The following is a 21,161-nucleotide window of genomic DNA, read 5'->3' on the forward strand; positions in this document are numbered from 1 at the left end:
AGATATGTAGCAAGATGCCATGTCAAAAAGAAATATCCATACAAGAATATGGGAAAGAAATTTGTAGAGATGAGTGGTTGTTGATAGGAGTGTGTGTGGGGTAACTAAAACAGGGTGAGAGGCGAGAGCCATGAAAGGCATTATACATACACATGGAATTGTTAAAGAAAAATATAAGTAATAATAGAAAACCTTGGTTTTCTTGACAGAAAAATTATAGCACATGGCTGGAGCTCACGAGTTCTCTCAATAAATACAATCATCACTAGACATGTGGGTTGTACACATATTTAAGTTTTAAATCAATTGCAGATGTTCTTAACTTTCAAATTCATTCACGAGCTTTTCCTAGCTGTCATTCTTTAGAAAACATCTTGAAAGTATAATTTTGACTACAGAAAGCAATTAAGACAAGCTGTGGACCTTTGTTTGATTGAAAATGTATATTAAAATTAATCGTTCTTTCACTATTTTGTATATGAAAATTCACATGGTGAATATTCCAAGGAGATATGATAGGAAAATAAGAAAAGAAGAAGAGCATAAATAACTATAAAAGACTGATTTTTATCTGGTTCTCCTATGTCCTTCATACTCTGCTATTTTCCATAAGAAAGGTGTCTTGCTTATGTGATAGAGGGGATTAGTCAACAATGCATATGCTCATGGCTTTGGTCAGATGATGCTGTTTCCTAATGGGTACCACTTTTCCTCACCGAGGGGAACACTGCAGAGTTGGATGTTAATTGCTCCCACAAATACAGTTTTGCTCTTCACAATAAGCATTAAGACATGGCCTTGGAGTTCTGAGACTTCATCATACACCACCTGAAAATGGAAAGAGAAGGAATGTACAAATAAGATATGAATGACTGTGTCTTCCTTTTCTACACTGATTTTAATTTTTAAAATGATGCTAACATCTTATACCTTGGAGGCAACAAGTTTATGTCAGTGTTTCATTTCCAATGTTAACCCTGAAGAGCCAAGACTTTAGTTAATATAACAGAGTTAAATGACTTCTTCTCTAAGAATCTTAACAGTTACTGATTCCATTAAGATTTTCCCCTCCAAATGCAGTGCTTCTGTCAATTATTCACTAGGAATACAGTCAAATACTCTCTGCCTCTAACCACCCTTGAACCTATGGACTGTCGCACAGCTTGGGTACCAGGCTGTGTAGCAGGTCCCTGAGCAATGACAGGCCGGCTCGTATGTTTCTTTGTGCAGCTTAAAAAGAGAAGGTGCTATTTCCTTGTACATGTGGTGGGATAATTTTGTTATTTGTTCTTTTACTTAAAACTGCATGACTTTTGATTATGAAAATTTGTTTATCCAATCAGTACATATTGATACAAACAAAAACAAAAAAATAAAGGAAAAAATCTGCTTTTCCACCTTATAGACATAATCACAGTCAACGTTTTGATCTTCTGGTTACATATATATATATATATATATATATATATATATATATATAATGACTTATATAATATATATATGACTTATATAATATATGATATATATATATATATATATATATATATATATATATATATATATCATGATTGTTGATAGGATTTAACTTTTCTCCCAGTTTCTAATATTCAGGACATTACAGTCATGACGATGACAGACCTGCTGAGGTCAAGAGACATTGGAAGTAGAGTATGGATGAAGACATTAGTTATAAGACCTGAAAGGAAAGGAGGCCTTGAGTGAAAAGCTGACATGGTTGCCAGGGAAACGTGTTAGAACACATTTAGAAGAAGGAGTTTCACACAGTGTTGTATGTTTGCTATTTACAGCCACATTACAAGGGAGAAGGAAAGACTCCTGGTATCTGCAAAACAGGAGGCAGCTTGAGAGGAAAGTCCCCAGACAGCTGGGTGGCCTCCTCTGTGTGTGGATAGTTTCTGAGCAGTTGTAGCATCAGGATCCCTTTAGCATTCTGATTCTATCATCCAAGACTGGGTTGAGGGCCCAAAGGAAATCCATTACTGAGCATGTGTTTGCCCATGATTTCTTTCCTGGTATTGAATGAATAGAAGTAACCAATGACATTTGGTTCAAGATCAACCTGTTCTCTGCTCTGGACTTACAAAAATTTACTCAATCACAGGACATGAAATGCAATGTTATCTAGTCTCCCCATCCAGCTCCTTCATCCCGCAGAATCTTACTCAGTTCCACGTGGAAAGTTAATCTTTGATCTTCTAGTATTTCTATTCGAAGTATCCCAAGCCACGCATAGGAGGGTTCAGAGATAGTGAGGAATTTTAGAGAATGCTTCAAACACCCCCAAATTCAGTTCCTGTAACTCATGTTCTTTCACTGTAGCTGGATGCTCAGTGCTGCCCAGAAATCCATCCAAAACTTCAGGGTAAGCACCCCCTCATTGTTTCCACAGTGGCCACCTTTAACTTTCTGACATCTCTGCTTTCCTTCCTGTAGGGAGTGACCCTGGTCACAGGTGTCACTGACCACGCCTGCTTGGGCATTGTCACAGGTACGAAACAGGGGTTTAAGAATCAGGGAGACATTTCTTCTAGAGGCTCTCTTGCTAGGCTGAGCTGACTGGGTTCGTCTTTGCACGAGTATCTTCCTCTAATAAACTAGCAATTATTAACCTATCTCTGACTACACCTTGTATTCATCGATACCTTCCTATAACATTTCAACAGTGAGTGCCTGTCATTCCTACAGAGAAACAGATGAAGGGTCCTTTGGGATGACATTGGGGAGGAGGATGGTGGCACAATTCCAAACAGTGGGCCCCTAGAAAGGTCTGGTTCAAGGACTGTAAATTGTACAAATCAATTCTAAAAAGAAAAATTCCCAGCAAAATATATTATACACATGAATCTCTCATCCACTGTGAACCTTTGCATGTGTTAATGACAACACTAATGTGTAGCATTGTGGAAAAGAACTGATGAGAGAAAAATGCAAGCTTTATGCCAAATATCCAACATTCATAAATCAACTTAAAATATCCTTCAAATACACTAACAGAGGGACTTCTTCTTCTTCTTCTTCTTCTTCTTCTTCTTCTTCTTCTTCTTCTTCTTCTTCTTCTTCTTCTTCTTTTCTTCTTCTTCTTCTTCTTTTCTTCTTCTTCTTCTTCTTCTTCTTCTTCTTCTTCTTCTTCTTCCTTTTCCTTCCTCCTCCTCCTCCTCCTCCTCCTCCTCCTCCTCCTCCTTCTTTTGCATCACTTGGATGAGACATATTCTTCTAGACAAAGTGATTCCTGCAGGCACCCAGAAAGTAGGAAGTCTCAGGAAGTGACTTTGAAATTTGTTATTTTCCTGCACCAAATGTAGACACTGGGGCTTACAAAACTCATGTTACTTGTAATGCAAATAATTTGCTTAAAGTGATCAAAGTTGTAGCATTGATGGTATATAGCTCTTAATTGTTCTGTGCAAGCACTGTGCTGGGGTTTGTTGTTGTTGTTTTTAATAGTCTTTTACCATGCAATGAATAGTTGGTGGGTCATGCTAGAGAAGAACACAGATGAATGTGTTCTTTGTGGTGTTTTCATCAAATGACTTAGTATGTCCTGATATAAACAGAATAAAAAAATAAATATTTCTTTTAATTAAGTTTTATAGTATGTACATACTTTTTTTTACCCATTAGCATGAGTCAAGTCTTCAGTGACTCTGACAAATACAGGATTTGTGGGCTTGGAGTTGGCACCTCAAATAGAAAGCTTGGAGTGTAATGAGTGTCTATTAGTTCATATACAGGCATTTCACTGGACATTATGTGACACGGGGCTCTAATAAATAATGCTAGAGTGCATTTCCACGATTGTGGTGGGAGTGTAATGAGGAGATCAGTGTGCCTGTGTTAGTGGAAGAATATCGGGAAGCAGGGCTGCAAGCCAGCTAAGTACACCTGAGAGCAGAGAAGTGTGAGGGAAGACAGTGTCCTGTGGTGGAGTGGACTTGGGCTTTGGGATCAGTCACTCTTGAGGTCGAATAGTTTGTGTGCCCTCTGGGCCCCAATATCATTTACCTCCACAGGAACCTGTCACGTAATGAAAAGATGTATCCTGAAACGTTGTTATTTGGCAACCTTTATCCTCTCGTGAAGATGGCTGCGGCGTGGCAGGAGATAGAAAGTTAAGGGAGCACGGTCTTACACGGGTCCTATCCTCTGGAACTTGTAGGATGTGACTGAACAAGTTTTATCACCCTGTGAACATCAGAAGAGCTGGGGCTGGGCAGATAGCTCAGCAGCAAAGAACAGAGACCCCAGCTTGATCCTCAGAACCCATGTGGAGAAAAACAGGTGTAGGGGAGATGCAGTGGTGCATAGTCTTTAATCCCATGACTTGGAAGTGAGGCAGCCTAGCCTACATCTTGGGAGACCTTGTCTCAAAAACAAACAAACAAAACTCGGGAAAATATAGCACCCGAGGCTGATCTCTGGTCCTCCCCCCTCTATCTATATATAGAGAGGGACCAGAGATGAGCCCACACACATGTGCACACACATACACATGCAAGCATGCAGGCAAGCAGGCATACGCACCCAGAGAGAGAGAGAGAGAGAGAGAGAGAGAGAGAGAGAGAGAGAGAGAGAGAGAGAGAAAGGAGACAGAGAATGATGATGATGATGATGATGATGATGATGATGATGATGATGGGGTACCAATGGCTGCAATTGGTATGTGCTGGCTAGACTTAGAACACTATGCTTTTACTTTCACCACGCATTAGGTACTCTGCAAGAGATCTTTAGGCTGGAAAAGCATGTGACATGAGTGTCCTGTCCTTTAGAATGTTTCTGTATAATACACCTCCCCCCCGCCCGCCCCAAAAAAGGGACAGTGTAGGAACACATCGACTATAACCATGTAGTTATGTTACAGGGTGAAAATTCTGCCTTCAATATGAATCCTTTAAGAATGACAGTTTTTAACCGGATGGTAGAGGTAGGCTAACCCAAAGAACAATGGTGTGAAGGCTAGAATCAGACACAACTCTGATTCTCAAAGTTGTCAGGATGATGACCGAAGCCGCCTGCCTCCTCCTGGCCCAGATGCACCATGGGATTTCTGTAAGACAGAGGAATTCAGAGAGACTGCTGGCAAAACCTGCTGAGATGCTCACTGGGAAGTGTCAAATAGACAAGCTGGACCCTGGAACAAAGCTTTGGGAATTGAAAGTGGAGTCTCTGCCACTGGACAGAGTCCTTGAACTAGCCCTCCCTCTGAGGGGTCTATGAATAAAAAAGGGTAGGATTATTTTAGTGGAAAATTTGGCAAGACATTGATATGCAACATCTTACCCCTCTCTCTGTCTCTGAGAGATTTACACAAAGACCAAAGATGGGAATAAGGTCTTTTTCTCTCACCTCACAGTATGCTGCAAGGCTTTGGCGGTTTGAGGGATCACAGCTGTAGTGAGTGGCTGATGGAATGAGCTTGCTTTAGATGAGGTGGAAGAGCAGAACTACTTAAAACCCATGGGTGTGGTGTGATAAGCCTCTGAGCTCTTTAATAAGCACCGGGTCTCTCAGTGAGGACATCTATTAGGGTGCCCTTGAAGAGGCAGAGAAATAAAGCACTGGGCTTATCATAGAAATTGGATCGTATATCACAGTTGAGGGCAGGAGAAAATAAAGTCAGATGTAAAGTTAAATGTACATTTTGTGCATCTTTTATAAGCACTGCTGTACTGATACAGACCGAGAACATGACAGGAGAAAACTTGCAGTCTTGTGACCTATTTCTGTCTTGTGGTTCTCTGAATTCAACCGGACTGTCACTGTCCCCATCAGTCTTGATCTACTCTCTGAAGCTCACATTCCTTCAGATTTCTGCTGGTTTGGATCCCATGCACACCGGGACTGTGCAAGTGTGGACTGCGTTACTTGTTAGTCTTTTAAAATGTGCACAAATTACAAACACTATGTGTTTGTGCTTTAGGCAGGCTTTAGCTGCCCAAAGGAATTGTAGTGAAGGAATCATAGTGTTTTGGAATCACTAAGTCATGGATTTAAGAAGACCTAGGATTGTTTCAAAGCCACTGGAAAATTTGTGTCCACACCAAGAATTATAAAATAAGCTTCCTGCATGTGTATTTATTTCTGATTTTATAATCCATTAAGCTTTTGATGAATTAACTTCCAGCTTTATTAAAGTAATACTGACTGTCTAGTGACTTTTTGTTAAGTGTTTCCTTAGATTGCAAACACTGAATTGTAGTGTGGAGACTGAGGCCTACTGTCCCCCCTCCATCCTTCCCTCCCTTCTTTTTTCTTTCTGTTTCAACAATTCTAGATTTACTTGTGCTTTTGTGTGTGTGTGTGTGTGTGTGTGTGTGTGTGTGTGTGTGTGTGTGTGTGTGTGTGCTTGTGTGTGTGTTTTGTTTTATGTGGCAGCCAGAAGACCACCTCAGATACTGTTTCCTAGTCACTGTCCACCCAATTCATTTAATTTTAGGTTGAAAAAATACTGTATGTGTATGAGCATTTGCCAGAATGTACATGAGCATCTCATGTGTGCAGTGCCCATGGAGGGCAAAAGAGGGTAGCATAACTCTTGGCGATGGAGTTACAGACACTTGTGAGCCACCGTGTTGGGGGCCGGGGGCACAAATATGGGTCCTCTGCAAAAGAACAGCTAGAGCTTTTAACTACTGAGTTATCTCTCCAGTCCCCTTCTTATCCTTTGATACAGGGTCTCTGAAAAATTTCTTGATAATGAGGTTGACTGTCTTGTATTCAAGGAAAGAAACAGGCTCCATATTGTTGGATGTGTATCATTAGCTATGAGTGGAGTGGGCATTATCGTGAATAATAGGACCTCAAAATATCTCTACTAAATTAGAGAATCCCTTGTAGGCATGCATGCATACATACTAATGCTTTATATAGATTTTACACACACATGTGTAGTATCGCTTATAAAACTACCTTACATATTTAAAGATGCATCTTTTAGAAGTCACCAAGTGGTAAAGATATGAGGGGAGAGGAGACATTTCCCTGATTCTCAGGAAATTTACATTCTAGGTCTAAAGGTTACAAAGCAGTGTAGGAGCTCAAGTTGTCAGTCTTCACAGGTCACAGAAGCAGAGAAGGGCAGAGTGGGATGAACGGCTGTAGGGGGTTATCAGAAACATATGCAATTATTTGGGTAAATTGGCATGGACTTACAGTGACTGCAAAAGGTTTGTCAGTGAATCTTGGGTGCCAGCTTAATGGTATTCAGAATCACCCTAGAAACAGAACTCTGAATATGTCAGTGAAGGAATTTCTAGACTAGATTTCCCGAGGTGAGAAGACACATCCTAAATGTGGAGCAACACCATGGCCATCTGCCTGGAGCTCCTGCTATCATGCCTTCCTCACCATGATGGCCTGCATTCTCCAACTGTGGGCCCCAAACAAACCCTCTAGAGTTGCTTTTTCAATATATTTCAATATATTTTTCAATTTATTATCATAGCCATGATAAAAAGTTAACTTACAAATATTATAAAGTGTACAATTCCATTCATATAACATTTCAAATGATAAATTCATAGGGATAGAGACCCAGTGCCAGTCAGAGGCAGACGACTGTGGCTATAGTAGAGAGGTCTTTGTAAACCTTGCATGGCTCTTTTCTGGGCCTTGACTCTGGGATCAAGAATGCGACTGAAGCAATGCTCAGAGCTAAACATCTACACCCACAGCAGGGGACTTCCAGGGATGCTAAAGTTAGAATGAGCTGTTTGGATCAGACCAATGTCAATTTTCTGGTGTCAATACAAACTACAGTCTTGCTAGCTATTACACTGGGGGAAAGAACTTGACGGACACTGAGATGGATATTATTTCTTCTAACTGCACACAAATCTAAAAATGAAAAGAACACTAGGTGTTATTCTTCCACGGAGAACTGAGGCAAATCACTGAGTTAAACTTTAAGGAATGTGAATGCCACATTTAAAATCTTGGTCATGAGTTGGCAGTATGGAATCTTCAAATAATTTAAATGGATAATTAATAACTATAAGTGGATAACACCCTAAGTAGAAATGTAAAGGATTTGTGAAAATTATTTCACAGACTGGTTCTGGTGGTACATGCATTTAACCCCAGCACCTGGGAGGTAGAGGAAGGTAGATCTCTGTGAGTTCAAAGCCATCTTTGTCTATGTAGCCAGTTCTAGGTCGGTTGAAGTTACATAGTGAGATCCCGTCTCAAAACAAACAAACAAACAAACAAACAAACAAACAAAAATCAACACTGCAGAGGAATAGGACTTTGTAATGGCTGGAGAGGTAGGGACCTCAGAGAGAACTGCACCAAAAAGAAGACTGGATCCAAGTGTCTAACACAGATTGTGCTTAGTTGAACATGTGTGTGAGGGAGAAGAAGGTGCCATTAGAAGGTGCTTTTTTGAATTTTCATATAATTAAGCCAGTCAACATTCTCACACTGATGAGGAAGGGGCTCAGGTGACCCCACAGCTATATGAGAGGCTTCTGGGATAGGGAAGTCAGTTCCCTTTGGACGTGTAGTCACTTCAGTGGATAGCCCCACACCTATGTGCATGCAGACTACACTAACTGGACACACCGAGTCATAAAATATATACACAGTTCAAGACTGTCAAAGAATAAAAAGTAATTCCTTACCCTCGCTAAAACAAGAAGTCTTTTGAGATGGCAAAGAAGCAAGCCTGCCTTCCAAGTACCCAGAAGAACTTTACACGGTGTGCACCAGCAATGAGGATGAGGGGAAGATCAAACCTTGAGAGATATCAGGTGTGGTGTGCACACCTGTAAACCCATTACTTGAGGTAGAGGCAGGAGAATGAGAGGAACGTAGTCATCCTTGGCTACAAAAAGAGTTCTAGTCCAGCCTAGGTCATATGAGAAAGCTGGGGTTTGGGGTAATCCATACAGATACAGCTTATACTGAGATGATGATAAAAAAACAAAACAAACAAACAAAACTAGTGCTTTGGGAGCCCATTCCCTATGGAGGGATACTCTCTCAACCTAGATACATGGGGAAGGTTGTAGAACCTGCCCCAAATGATCTGACAGACTTTGATGATCCCCTCCCCATGGGAGGCCTCACCCTCCCTGAGGGGTGGATGGGGGAGGGATGGGGGGTTGGTGGGCGGAATGGGAGGAGGGGAGGGAGAGGGAACTGGGATTGGTATGTAAAATAAGATTGCTTTTAGTTTAAATAAAAATCATTTAAAAAAGAAAAACTAGTGAATGTATCCAGACTTTATAAGCCTCTGTCCTCATCCTTCAGTGTCCAGTGGAGACTGATGCCAGAGAGAACTCCCTAGGATGCTCAAACCCAAGGATGTCAAGGAAATCAAATACTCAGAGTTTAGGTGTAGCCCGTGTGCCTCACTCTGGGTACTGTAGTTGTCTGCAATTTATTCACAACTCCTCAACAAACACATAGGTGTCACCGTGAATCTTAGAGAGTCCTGGCAGGAAAGGAACTTGGAGTCCCTACCCATATAGATTTAAGACATTGTTTTTCTTTTTTCATCAGTGGGGTTGGTCAAATTTCTGAATGCAGAACCTTTGGTTGGGAGGGGGTTGTTTTTGAACGGGAAGCAGACTATGGTGGACTGCGGCACTTCCCAAACAAAATTTTAAGAGGAAGAACTACCACAAACGAAAACAAGACAATGTTCAGAGAAGAACAGAAGAGAATTAAGAAAAGGTGGAACATGGAGGCACAAGAGTGGTTTAAAGAATCAGGTACCTTACTGTCAATTTGCACCTGCAGTGGGGGAAGAGCCCCGAGGGCTCGTTGGATTTAGCCCTTAGGAAGCTGCAGACACTGCTGGAGTGAAGCCCAGGCACTAAAGCTGAGAATCTACACAAGGAAGTATTAAAGGGTGAAAGAAGAAAGCAATGGGGTGAGAACTGCTTGTAAGACTTAATGGCATGGGAGTTCCGGCTGGTAGCAAGGGAAAGAAAGGTTGCTCAGAAAGGCGGAGATCCGGGTCAACACTCTGTCATCCTCACAGGGGCTTCATCCTGAAGCAGGGGGTTACCTGCTGGTGTGAAGCCTTGGCTGTGTAGTAAGACCTGTCCCAACCAACAACTGAAATATCAAGGGGAGATGTCTTCCTTTCAGATATGTCCGAGTAGACTGTGGTAGATGACGACACAGCAAGAACAAACAGGCAAACGATCGTGGCAGGCGTGGAGGTCCAGAAAAACAGAGGCAGGGAGAGGCTTTAGAAAGAAACCAAAGACTGGGTCTGCTATTTGTAGCACGCTGCATCTTTGGTTTGTGTTTTGTACGTTTCTTTTTTCTTTTCATCTTGTCAAAAGAGATTTTATGAGATTCACTGTTCTTCACACAATGGTTTTTGATAAAATGATTAGGTAAGGAAAAATCAAGTGCACCAGAATAAATCTTAAGAGAATAAGATGAACTTGGTGGAGAGAATACAACGGAGTCAGGGAAAGTGTTGGTATGCAGAACAGCCCTTCCCCGCCTGCTGGAGGCTGCCCTATCAGAACCGTGATAGCCGAGTCTGTAGTTTCCGGTTCCCATAGCATCTAGAGCACTGCTCAGAATGCTAGGACTATTTTGGGCAACATCATTCCTTTATGGAACAATGCTTCCAATTACTGAAGATTCTCCATATTTGGTTGTGAAGCTGGAAAAAAAAAAAAAACTGCCAAAAACCAAAAAACCAAACCAAACCAAATCAAAAACCTGGTAAGAAAAATACGAACTACCTGGACAGGTGATACCTTATACTCACAATTTCATTATAAGTGGGGTCAGTGCATTTCGGAACCGACTTCGTTTTCCTCCTACGAACTTCACTGGGATGTGGTAAAAGATAAATTTCAACATGTGCACTGGGCGCAGAGCCATCTGGGAGATGCTGCAAAGGAAAGTGGCTATAAATATTAATAAATATTAACGGTGTCGCTCTCAAAGAAAACAAATCCCTGGATACTAAGCGGCCAGACCAGAGATGGGGTCTGGAATTATGAATGCTACTGTGGCTCAGCAGGGGGAAAAGAGAGAGAGAGAGAGAGAGAGAGAGAGAGAGAGAGAGAGAGAGAGAGAGAGAGAGAGAGAGAGAGAGACAGAGAGAGGAAGGAAGGAAGGAAGGAAGGAAGGAAGGAAGGAAGGAAGGAAGGAAGGAAGGAAGGAAGGAAGAGATTTTCTACCTGGTATTCTTGAGAGAACAGAGTTCAAAAGTCCATCAATTACAGTTATGTTTTAGAGTGAAATCTAAATTTGCATTTTTGACAGAGAGAAGAAAGTCATAAATGAAGATGGGAATTAAATATCCTGGGAGGACGTACAGTACTCAGGCATTGTTACGATAAATATTTCTGCCAAAAGCTGCCTGAGCCCCACCACCATGTGTGCGTGTTATGCCAGCCGCCCGCCTGAGTTAGGCCCAAATTAATACACAGAGAGACTTGTATTAGGTTCATAGCTGCTTGGCCAATGACTAGGATTCTCATCTGTTAGCTCAGTCTTAATTATCATAAATCTGTATATTTTATAAGACTTATCTTATTGGATGCTTTATTGGCGTCCCTCCTTGCTGGTGGCTCACATCCTGCCACTGGAGGAGGCGAAGGGGAAGAGGCCGGCACTTCCTGTTTCCTTTTCTTAAATATGAGTCTCCTTGCTATGTCACTTCCTGCCTGGATCACCACTTCTCTACTACATTTCCTAGAATCCTCTTTGACTCCTAGTCCTGCCTAACTTGCCACCATTGGCCAAACAGTATTTTATTCAAAAATCAGTAAGATAAACATACACAGTACATTCCCCATTAAGGCATCTTTAAAAAATCACATTTAACAGATACTAGCCCTTACAGTGAGATGAAGCCTTTAGTGATCTGGATGCATCTGTGAGGCCATCATATTCTCATAAAGTTTGATCAACATAACAATCAGACCTGTCACACCCAAAAAAAGTTTAAATGACTACAATTAACTTATGCCCTAAGTGACTGTAAAGCATATCAGATCATTTTTTTAGACAGTGTCATCAGTGGGTCAGTATGTCTGCTGAAGGGGCTGCCTGCACAGCAATGCTCAACTGTGGCCTCTGACTCCTCCCACCATCTTCTCCCCTGCAGTCCCCAGTGTTTATTGTTAAGTTCCAATACCATCTAAAATGATATTGAGTGCATGGAGACTATATGTTAGACTATCAGTCCTTTCTGGAAAAACATGTCCAATGACTGCACATGGTTTGGGAATATTTGTCTTTCCTTCAAGTCTATTGGTTATTATTTTTAAATTTTTTTTTGCTCATTAATTTACCATTTGTAGAGTGGGTTCACTGTTTTCAAAAACAAAATGACTTGAAGTAAACGGATCCTATCATTGTGGGCTTGGTGAGATGGACATTTAGTAAAGAACTCGGTGAGGAATATTCTTATGATTTAAATTAAAAGGTGGTTTAAAAATAAAATATGAACCACTGAGGGTTTATTATTATTATTTATTATTATGATTATTTACTGCAATCTATTGTAATATTCAACAAATATTTCATACTCTAAAATACAATGTTGCTCACGCATTCTTGATGGCCTGGGTAGTTATATGAATTGGTCCAAATGTTCAAACTCCTGCTACCCTGTCCTTTGTCCCCACCCAGACTTCACCTCCTGCAGCAGGAGAGTTCCTTATGAGTTTTTATTGTTGTTGGGGGTTGCCAATGTAGCACAATAAATAGAAGACCCAGAAACAGAATTTTGGGGTTCAAACTTCAAGCTGAAGATCAGAAAAGCAAAGCGGCCAGTCACTAGCTCTTACCTCTACCTCAGTTCAGACCAAAGGGGCAATCCTCAAACTGCTTCCACCTTCCCTGCTCCTCAGATTCACTCAGACTGCTATGTCCTCCTCATCATGGTTAGAGACTACTCTCAGAATGCTGCCCTATCTTCAATGTGGCTGGAGAATGAATGCCAGCTCTGAGCTCCTGTTCCTGTCTTAAATACCTCCCTAGTGCTGGAATTAAAGGTATGTGATCCCAGGTGTTGAGATCACCTTTGTGTGAGCTGTTTCTTCTAGGACTGGATCAATTTTGTGTAGTCAGTGTGGCATGTAACTAATAGAGATCTGTCTTCTACCTCTTAATCCTGGGACCTGGGGTTAAAGGTGTGTATCACCACCGCCTGATCTCTATAGCTGGAGGCTGACTTTGCTTTCTGAATCCTCAGGCAAGCTTTAATAAATCATAAATAACATATCACCACACCCTAAGACTTGTAGGTGCAATATATGCTCTGAGTCCTGTCTCTTCCCCCAAATTTCATATGACTGATTAGCAAAGGAAGTGAAGACCAAGGCCTGGTCTATGGATGCAGCTCTCTATAGCTGGTAGGTACCATCTGAATGTTCCCAGCTCCCGTCTTGAAGGCCAGATCTGGGATGACTCTGAAGAACAGGGGAGAAAGAAATCACCCGAGTGGGCATGACTGCAAGCAGGAGCACCTGCTTGTTCACTTTGCTTGGAAGGAGAAACGGCCAGATGTGTTTATTATGTACCAGCTCATGGGCTGAAGCCCATGGCTTGGCTCTATGGTCAGGAACTTGGACAGAATATGATTGTAAACTTGGTGAAAGGGAAATTTGGGGAAGAGGCAGGTAGATAGAGTTCTTTGACTGGGGGAAATAGTAAGGAATGTATTTGTGGTCTGTGAGAATTATCATCTGAGAATGATGTCATCAGAATAGGATATTAATGACCAAGTGTATAAGGACAACCCAATCCATTTACATTAACTGCCTCTCCCGCTTCCAAAGGGCCCATGAGGAAAGTGAGCACGGTGGATGTGATGGACTTTCTAAGGGCTCCACAACACAGATTCCATCCACTAAGCTGGTCAAGTGTTGTATAGCAGTCAGGAGTAAACCCCACATGTCTAGAAAAGCTTCAAGATTCATGAGACTCCTCCCATACTGTTATGAAAGCAGTAAGTATCTGTGGGGGAAGGAGACTCTGACCAAGGTAGTTGACAAGAGGTTCTTGGGTCGGTAGAGCTACCTCCAAGTGGCCCAGAGAGCTCCAGCGACACAACTTTCATGAGGCTTTACCCACGTTGTAAATATTTTCAGTGATGCTGCTGCATTTGAGCCATCCATGCTCCTGCAAGTGACCCCAATGAAAACTCATTAGTGCACCAAGTTGGACTTTGGTGCAACCCTTTCTTTGGAGTGTTTGGGTTCCCAATCTGAACTGAGTAGACAGGTTGTTTTTGTTTTCCTTGGAAAAGCCTCACACAATGCCCATGACGATGTGACCAATCTGCCCTGAAGAGAGGATATTGAGTCCTGGAGATAGTGCCATGCTCTGAGCCATGCAGCTACCCGATAGCAGGGATATTGCCTTGGACCACTTCCAGTATGCAAGGGCAATGTTCTCTTCATATTGGGGTAGATAGGATGATAAGAATTTGTATGCAGTGCCGTGGTTTCCATGCAACATTACTCCAACCAAGGGATTTACTTCAACAACAAAAGGAGTGAAACAATGGAATCCATCCCTTTTTATCATTCTCTACACAGCTTGAGATGTTTGCCATTTATATAATGGTTGAATGACCTTCTGAAGACTCAGTTATAGTTCTGGCTAGGAGATATACTTTGCAGAGCTGGGAAAGAATCTGCAGCAGGGGTATACCTACTATATCACTTCCAATATATGGAACTGTGTGTCTCCCATACCAGTTCACGGTTCTCATGGTCAAGGGGAGAAAAAAAGGAGTGGGGCCACTCACAAAACAAGTGATCCAGTTGTAACATTCTTACTTAATTGTTCCCACACTCTATGGTCTACTAGAAGACATAATGGTAATGTGGGCGTGGCTACAGCTTCCCCTACACAGTGGTGACTCCACTGAGCTGGAATTTAAAAGTGCCCTGGATTATGCTATTAGTTGTATGTCATAGTATTTAAGCTTCAATATATCAAAGAGATTAAACACCAATGAAGTATTTTTCCTTTTTGATGCATGTTTACACATGGGAGCATGCATATGTGTGTGTGTGTGTGTGTGTGTGTGTGTGTGTGTGTGGTGGAGATGGAATGAACAATGTGCCTGAGTGCACTCATATGGAGGCCAGAGGCAGATATTGGATTTGCCTTCCTATTGTTCTCCTCTTTATTTTTCTGAGACAGCATCTACACTGATGCTGTGACTCATCATTTTGGGTAGGCTAGCTGGCCAGGAAGCTGGGAACACAGGTGTGTGCCACCATGCCTGGGTACTGGAGACCAAACTCAAGTCCTCTCCTCATGCTCATGCAGAAGGCAAGCACTGTATGGACAGAGCCATCTGCCTCGTCCTTTGTAATCTCCTTTTACCTGTTTCCTTCCTTTGGTTTGTAGATCTCTGGTTTATTCAGTGACACTCCCACACTGATTGGACTATATCACCTTCCTTCTCAAGATGTTCTTGGCTTCTTCCCTTTTGCCTGAAGAATCAACTCAAGTGATCAAACTGTAAAAGCCTTTGTGTAGTAGCCTCCATCAAGGGTCACACTCAAGCTGCTGGTTTCTATTTCCAAGTCGGTAGGTGTCCTTGAGGAGATCCTTGAAAATTCTGGAGCTTGCAGAGTGACAGAAGAGCACAGGTTTCAGTGTGAGCCAGGAGTGCGGTGAATGTGAGCAGCAGGCTGCCCTGTCCTTCAAGAGCTTTAAGTGCAGACATTGATTTTTTGGGTCTGGCAGAGAAACTCTGCTCCCCGTGTAGCTGTCTTCTCAGCACCAATTCTTTTCCCTCCTCTCTTTTTTTTTTCCTTTCTGGCATTGCATCCTCTGCCTTCAGGATCTCAAATAATTTATTGCAGGCATCACCAGATGTCTCTTCATCGAACAATTCTCAATTTACTCTTTGCCCTTAAATTTATGCAAATTAACTTTGACTTTAAAATCCTTATACAACTCCTATATGTCTAACTCTCATCTTAGGATTTTATTTTGCTGTTTTTAACTCCGATTGTCTTTTGACCCTCACAAAGACTCAGCGGAGACTCGAAAAACGGTCAAACCCCACCTGAGTAACGGGGAGATTGTCTCTATTCGTGGTGGACTGTGGTAAAATAGCATCACTCCTTTCTTTAAGAATTTTGGCTGATATCTTTAGAAAGTGCTCAAAAAACATTTTCAACTTAGTTTTTGTTGTTCATCCGAATTCTACGTATTGTAGGCTTTCATTTGGAATCGTTCATGAAACAAACAACAGCAATGAAACCTTTCCCATGTGTATATCACGTTAGGGGCTCATGTTCTTCACTGGAAGACCACTCTCATTCTACCTAACCCCCATTCCTTTGTGCTTTTTTCTCTTACTTATTCACAAATCCTATCATGCCGCCTTATGTGGATTGTGTATATGTAAAGCTTGGTCACCAGCTGATGGTGCTATTTTGGAAGGCTCTGGAAACTTTCTTGTCTGGGGCCTAGCTGGAGGAGGTGGGTCGCTTGGGGGTATATGAGATGATGAACTTTGACCCTCTGTGTTTCCCTGACCAGCAAGCTCTTCCTGCTCATAGTCCAGACGTAGAGGAGCCAGCTGACCACGAACTGAATGAACTTCCTTCAAATCCAAGTCAAGAGTTTTTTGTCACAAGCCAGGCTTTTTTTGTCACAGAAACAGAAAATTGGTGAAGACATTTAACCTAACTTCCAGCTGTAGATTCTTGCAGTCTCTTCTGCAAAAGATATAATTTTTTGCTTAAAATTTGGCTTCTCTTTACCTTTATTTGTAAATAAACATGTCTTGTTTTTTACTCCAACATTCTCCCTAACACTGCTTGGGAAGCAGTAGCACCAAAGACAGATATATATACTGAGGGATATATACTGACAGGATATGTACTGAGGGATGAAATGCCAGGCGACCCTACCATGGTGCAGGATTCTTTACAGTGAGTACTTACACACAACTGGATGGTGATGCCTACTATATGTCTAGGCTGTACAGTGTAGCTTGCTACTTCGGCACTATAAACTTGTACCCCATGCCTTCAAGTGACTTCAAGTCCAGTAACATAGTCAGACCCTTTTCAGAAAAGAAACTCACAGAGTTGCTTCAGAGTTAGCTGAAACTCATATCTTGTCACACTGTAGGGTCTTCAGGGGAAGAGAAGGAATGGAGCTATCATTTCTGTGCTAAAAATATCTTCTTCTCTTGATTCCTCCTGAGGGTCTGCATGAAGGTCTCCAGGGTTATTGTCTTTTCAGAGACATATCCATGGCATTTTGCTGGGTTTTCTTATCAAACCCATAGCAAGTTTTGGGGGGACATCTTCACCATTAATGCTTGATGTGGCTGGAACCAGGCGACTGTGGACAGTGCTACCCCTAGGCAAGTGGTCCTGGGTCATATAAAAAAAGCAAACTGAGCATACCATGGAGAGTTAGTAAGCTATGTTCCTTAATCTCTCCTCTCCTCCTTTCTCTCCTCTCTCTCTCTCTCTCTCTCTCTCTCTCTCTCTCTCTCTCTCTCTCTCTCTGTGTGTGTGTGTGTGTGTTTCACAACAGGGTTTCACAGTGTAATCCTGGCTGTCCTAGAATTCATTCTGTAGACCAGGCTTGCCTTGAAAAGTTCTCTGTTTCTATTTCTGCTTTGAGTTCTTACCTGGCTTCCCACTGTGATGGGCTATAAATTGCAAAGTGAGATAAACCCCAAGTTGATTGTGGCCAGTGTTTCTCGTAGCATTAAAAGCAAATGTGTGGCCATCTGGATGGGTGACTGAATGAAGGGTCTGCCATGGGAAATTCTTGCACCCTCTTATTCTTCTACAAATTTGCTCCATTTTGTTTCTCTTCTATGGAGAAGGATGAGTCAGAAGGAAATGACCGTGCTCCTTTATTCTTGTGATATTGGTTATAGCACTCACATTTAATTTGACAGGTAACTTACAGAGATCCCTATTTGAAGACAGAGGAGGGACTCACATTGTCACTAACTATTCTTCACAGATGAAACCAATGTCTCAAACATATCTGCTATTGTTTTGTCAAGTATACATATGTGGTCCTGTTAGCTAAACTTCAATGTTTTAAAAAATCATTGCTTCTACAAGTTAGGTGCGGTGGTCCATACCCATAATTCCTACACCAGGGAGTTAGAGGCAGGGAGATCTTGAGATTGAGATTAGCTTGGTCTCCATGAGACTCTGCCTCACAACAACAAAGTAAAAAGCTAATAAAAAGCAATGTTTCACTTATAGTATTTGAAAAATATTGTATATTCAACAAATTTCATATGAACAGGCACTGAGAGGACTTCAGTGACACCTGATGATTCCTTTGAAAAATAATCTTTGGAGGCTAGAAATATGGGTAAACTGCTTATTGGCAAGTATATGGACACCGGTTTAGATGCCCTCCATAGTCACCTGGGCATCGTGACACATGCCTGTGACCTAGTGCTAGAAGATGGACTCTGGAGTATGGTGAGGAGTGGCTAGCCAGATAGCTAGTGCATGAGGTCCAGGCTCAATGAAAGACTCTGTCTCAAGAACTAAGGTTAGAGAAGAAGGCATCTGATGTTGACCTCTGACCTCCACACATGTGGCATGGGCATACACACCATCACACACATGTGTACACCCCTTTACACCCTTCATAAGGAATTTTTTAAAATGTTTCCCATTAGTCTAAAAGAATAGAATCAAGGGTTTCAGACGACCTTAGAATTTACTAGTGGCATGATTTCTTCCTTGACTCAAGAATGAAGCATAGGCGATGAGCAATGTGGTTGAATTAAAACAGGTGCAGGCATATTGGGAAGTCTGTGTTCATGATGCTGATGTGAAACTGATCTCATTTTTCTTGCATGAATAATTGAACACACTAATTTTCCTGCCTTTATTTCTTGCTCTGCATTGCACATAGCATTTCAAATGGCCTCCCATGTTATTAATAGTGTTGTTCTTAAACACAAGAAGTGAACATGTCTAGAAAAAGAATCCCTACATGCTGTGGCACACAGGTGGAGGTCAGAGGGCAACCAGAGAGAGTCAGTTCTCTCCTATCGGACAGGTCCTAGGGATCAAACTCAAGTGGGCATTCTTAGCAGAAAGTGCCTTTACTTACTGAGCCATCTTGCTGGTCCTGGATCGCTTTCTTAAAACAATGCACAAGTTAATATTGTTTATTTCATTGGAGGTTTTTCTATAGAACCTATATCTAACTGTGGCCTTATGTGAGTCTCCATGAAGCAAGTAAAATAATTCAGAGTGCATCTAGATTGAGTTTTATAGGAAGAGTGATGAAGATGCAGATGGCTTAAAGTCATCAGACACTTTGGAGCCTTCATTACATTAATCCAAAGCTTAATTGTATTTAATCCATTATTATCTTTCCAATGAATAATTTATGAGAATTTTCCATCACTTTTAACTTAAATGCCTCCAATCATTGGATAATGCAAGCTTCAGTGGAAATCAACTGACCATGGTTAAAATACAATAGGATTTTCAAAGCCTGAGATAGATGCCAGAAACAAAAGAATGTGATAAAAACATTTTCTCACCTGTCTACATGCCTGACAAATTATAATGTCTGTGTTCAAGCCAGTCATTAGACTAGCTGGTGTGCAACAAACAACAGCAGAAGTGTAAGACAGAGGTGCCTGGGACTCCTTTTTTCTTCACTTAAATACTGTAATCATCTTTCCAACCTGGGTGTGTTGATCAATATGAATGGAATGATTTCAGGTTTTCATGAATAATCCAGGATGGTCTCTGCTTAATTTCACACTAATTTAAGCCTTTCTCAGACTCATATTATTAGGCGATGGTTTTCAAGATTTATTTTTAACAATAGTTTTTAAAGTCTAACTATCATGTACTTATCATTTGTGAGTGATCAAACAGAGTCAAAACATCAGCATACTTTGCTATTTTTTCTTTTAAAAAGTAATTATTTATTATCATTTAAAAATTAGGTGTATTTATATGTCTGTATGTGAATATGTGCATGTATTGGCCAGAGAATCCCTGCAGCTGGAGTTACAGGCTGTTGTGAGTCACCCAAAATGGCTTCTCCGAAACAAACTCTGGTCTTTTGCAAGAACAGTATGTGCTCTTAGCTGCAGAGTCATCTCTCTCTCTCTCTCTCTCTCTCTCTCTCTCTCTCTCTCTCTCTACACACACACACACACACACACACACACACAGAGAGAGAGAGAGAGAGAGAGAGAGAGAGAGAGAGAGAGAGAGAGAGAGTCAGGGTCAGCTGTCAGTTAGTATTCTACATCTCTGGGTCCTGTGGTTGCAGTTTGTATGCAACCAACTACAGATAGAAAATAATTTTTATGTCTATGCTGAAAACACATGTTTTTACTCATGATTGTTGCCTAAATAATGTAACTTAACAGTTATTTCTATAATAACCATACTATAGTCAGCATTATAAGCAAGCTAGAGATGGTTTCTGTGCATACCATTTTCTGTGTGGGTTACCTGCAAAATCATTTAATATAAGGGTACCAGGGTTTTCAGGGGGTTCCGGCAACCAACGGATTATTCCATTTAAAAAATATTTTACCTTTAAAGCTAATGTCTTAACAGTTCACAGATGTCCAACTCTGATGGATTAAACACCTTTTCTGACTCAGTGCATATCAATCGAATTGCTTCTGAAAACCCAGAGTTCTAATCACAGCCACAGACTATATCACTGAAGCATTGTGTGGAATTTGTCAAGGTTTGCTGCTCCTCAGTTTTCATAACATGTAAGAAGTGGGGGTTTAAACTTCATTTCTATTTAGAATCTATTCAATAGAAAAGGTTGATGAGCTACTTATGGGTTAGCTGGTAATTAAACTCTTGTTTTAAAATTGTTGAACTGCTCTGAGTTATTCTGAATCTCTGGGCTCTTGATTTCTATCACCAGGTCCCAAGGACAGTGCACAAGTCAGAGATGTCCGTGTAATGTTAAACTGAGAAGTTATTCAAAGTGGCAAGTATTGAAAGATTAGATGTGTTCTTCCCTACACTTGTCAGTGTAGGGGAAAACTGGACTGGAAAGGGCAGAATGAATACTTTAAGGCATCAAAAGAGTTGTCTGCCTATGTACCTCAGAACCCCACAAATTCTGTTCTTAGAGTTTTGTTTTCATGATTTAAATAAATACACTGGTATGTAATGTGTATGTTTCCCTAG

The 21,161-nt window shown here is 41.3% G+C and overlaps 1 protein-coding gene across 3 annotated transcripts in view; it reads right to left on the minus strand.

Annotated features, from left to right (window-relative positions):
* Positions 1–657: 657 nt before the first annotated feature.
* The window catches only part of Pik3c2g (phosphatidylinositol-4-phosphate 3-kinase catalytic subunit type 2 gamma), a 302,408-nt gene continuing 281,904 nt past the window's right edge, over positions 658–21,161 (minus strand). For all 3 annotated transcript variants that reach the window (XM_035448879.1, XM_027429943.2, XM_035448878.1), the window contains 2 exons: positions 10,760–10,885; positions 658–828 (listed from right to left, as the gene is read on the minus strand). In XM_035448879.1, the coding sequence (XP_035304770.1) occupies positions 676–828; positions 10,760–10,885 (279 nt within the window). In that variant the 3' untranslated portion in view covers positions 658–675. The remainder of the gene's footprint in view (positions 829–10,759; positions 10,886–21,161) is intronic.

Source organism: Cricetulus griseus, chromosome 8, assembly GCF_003668045.3.
Source record: "Cricetulus griseus strain 17A/GY chromosome 8, alternate assembly CriGri-PICRH-1.0, whole genome shotgun sequence".
NCBI classification, from domain to species: domain Eukaryota; kingdom Metazoa; phylum Chordata; class Mammalia; order Rodentia; family Cricetidae; genus Cricetulus; species Cricetulus griseus.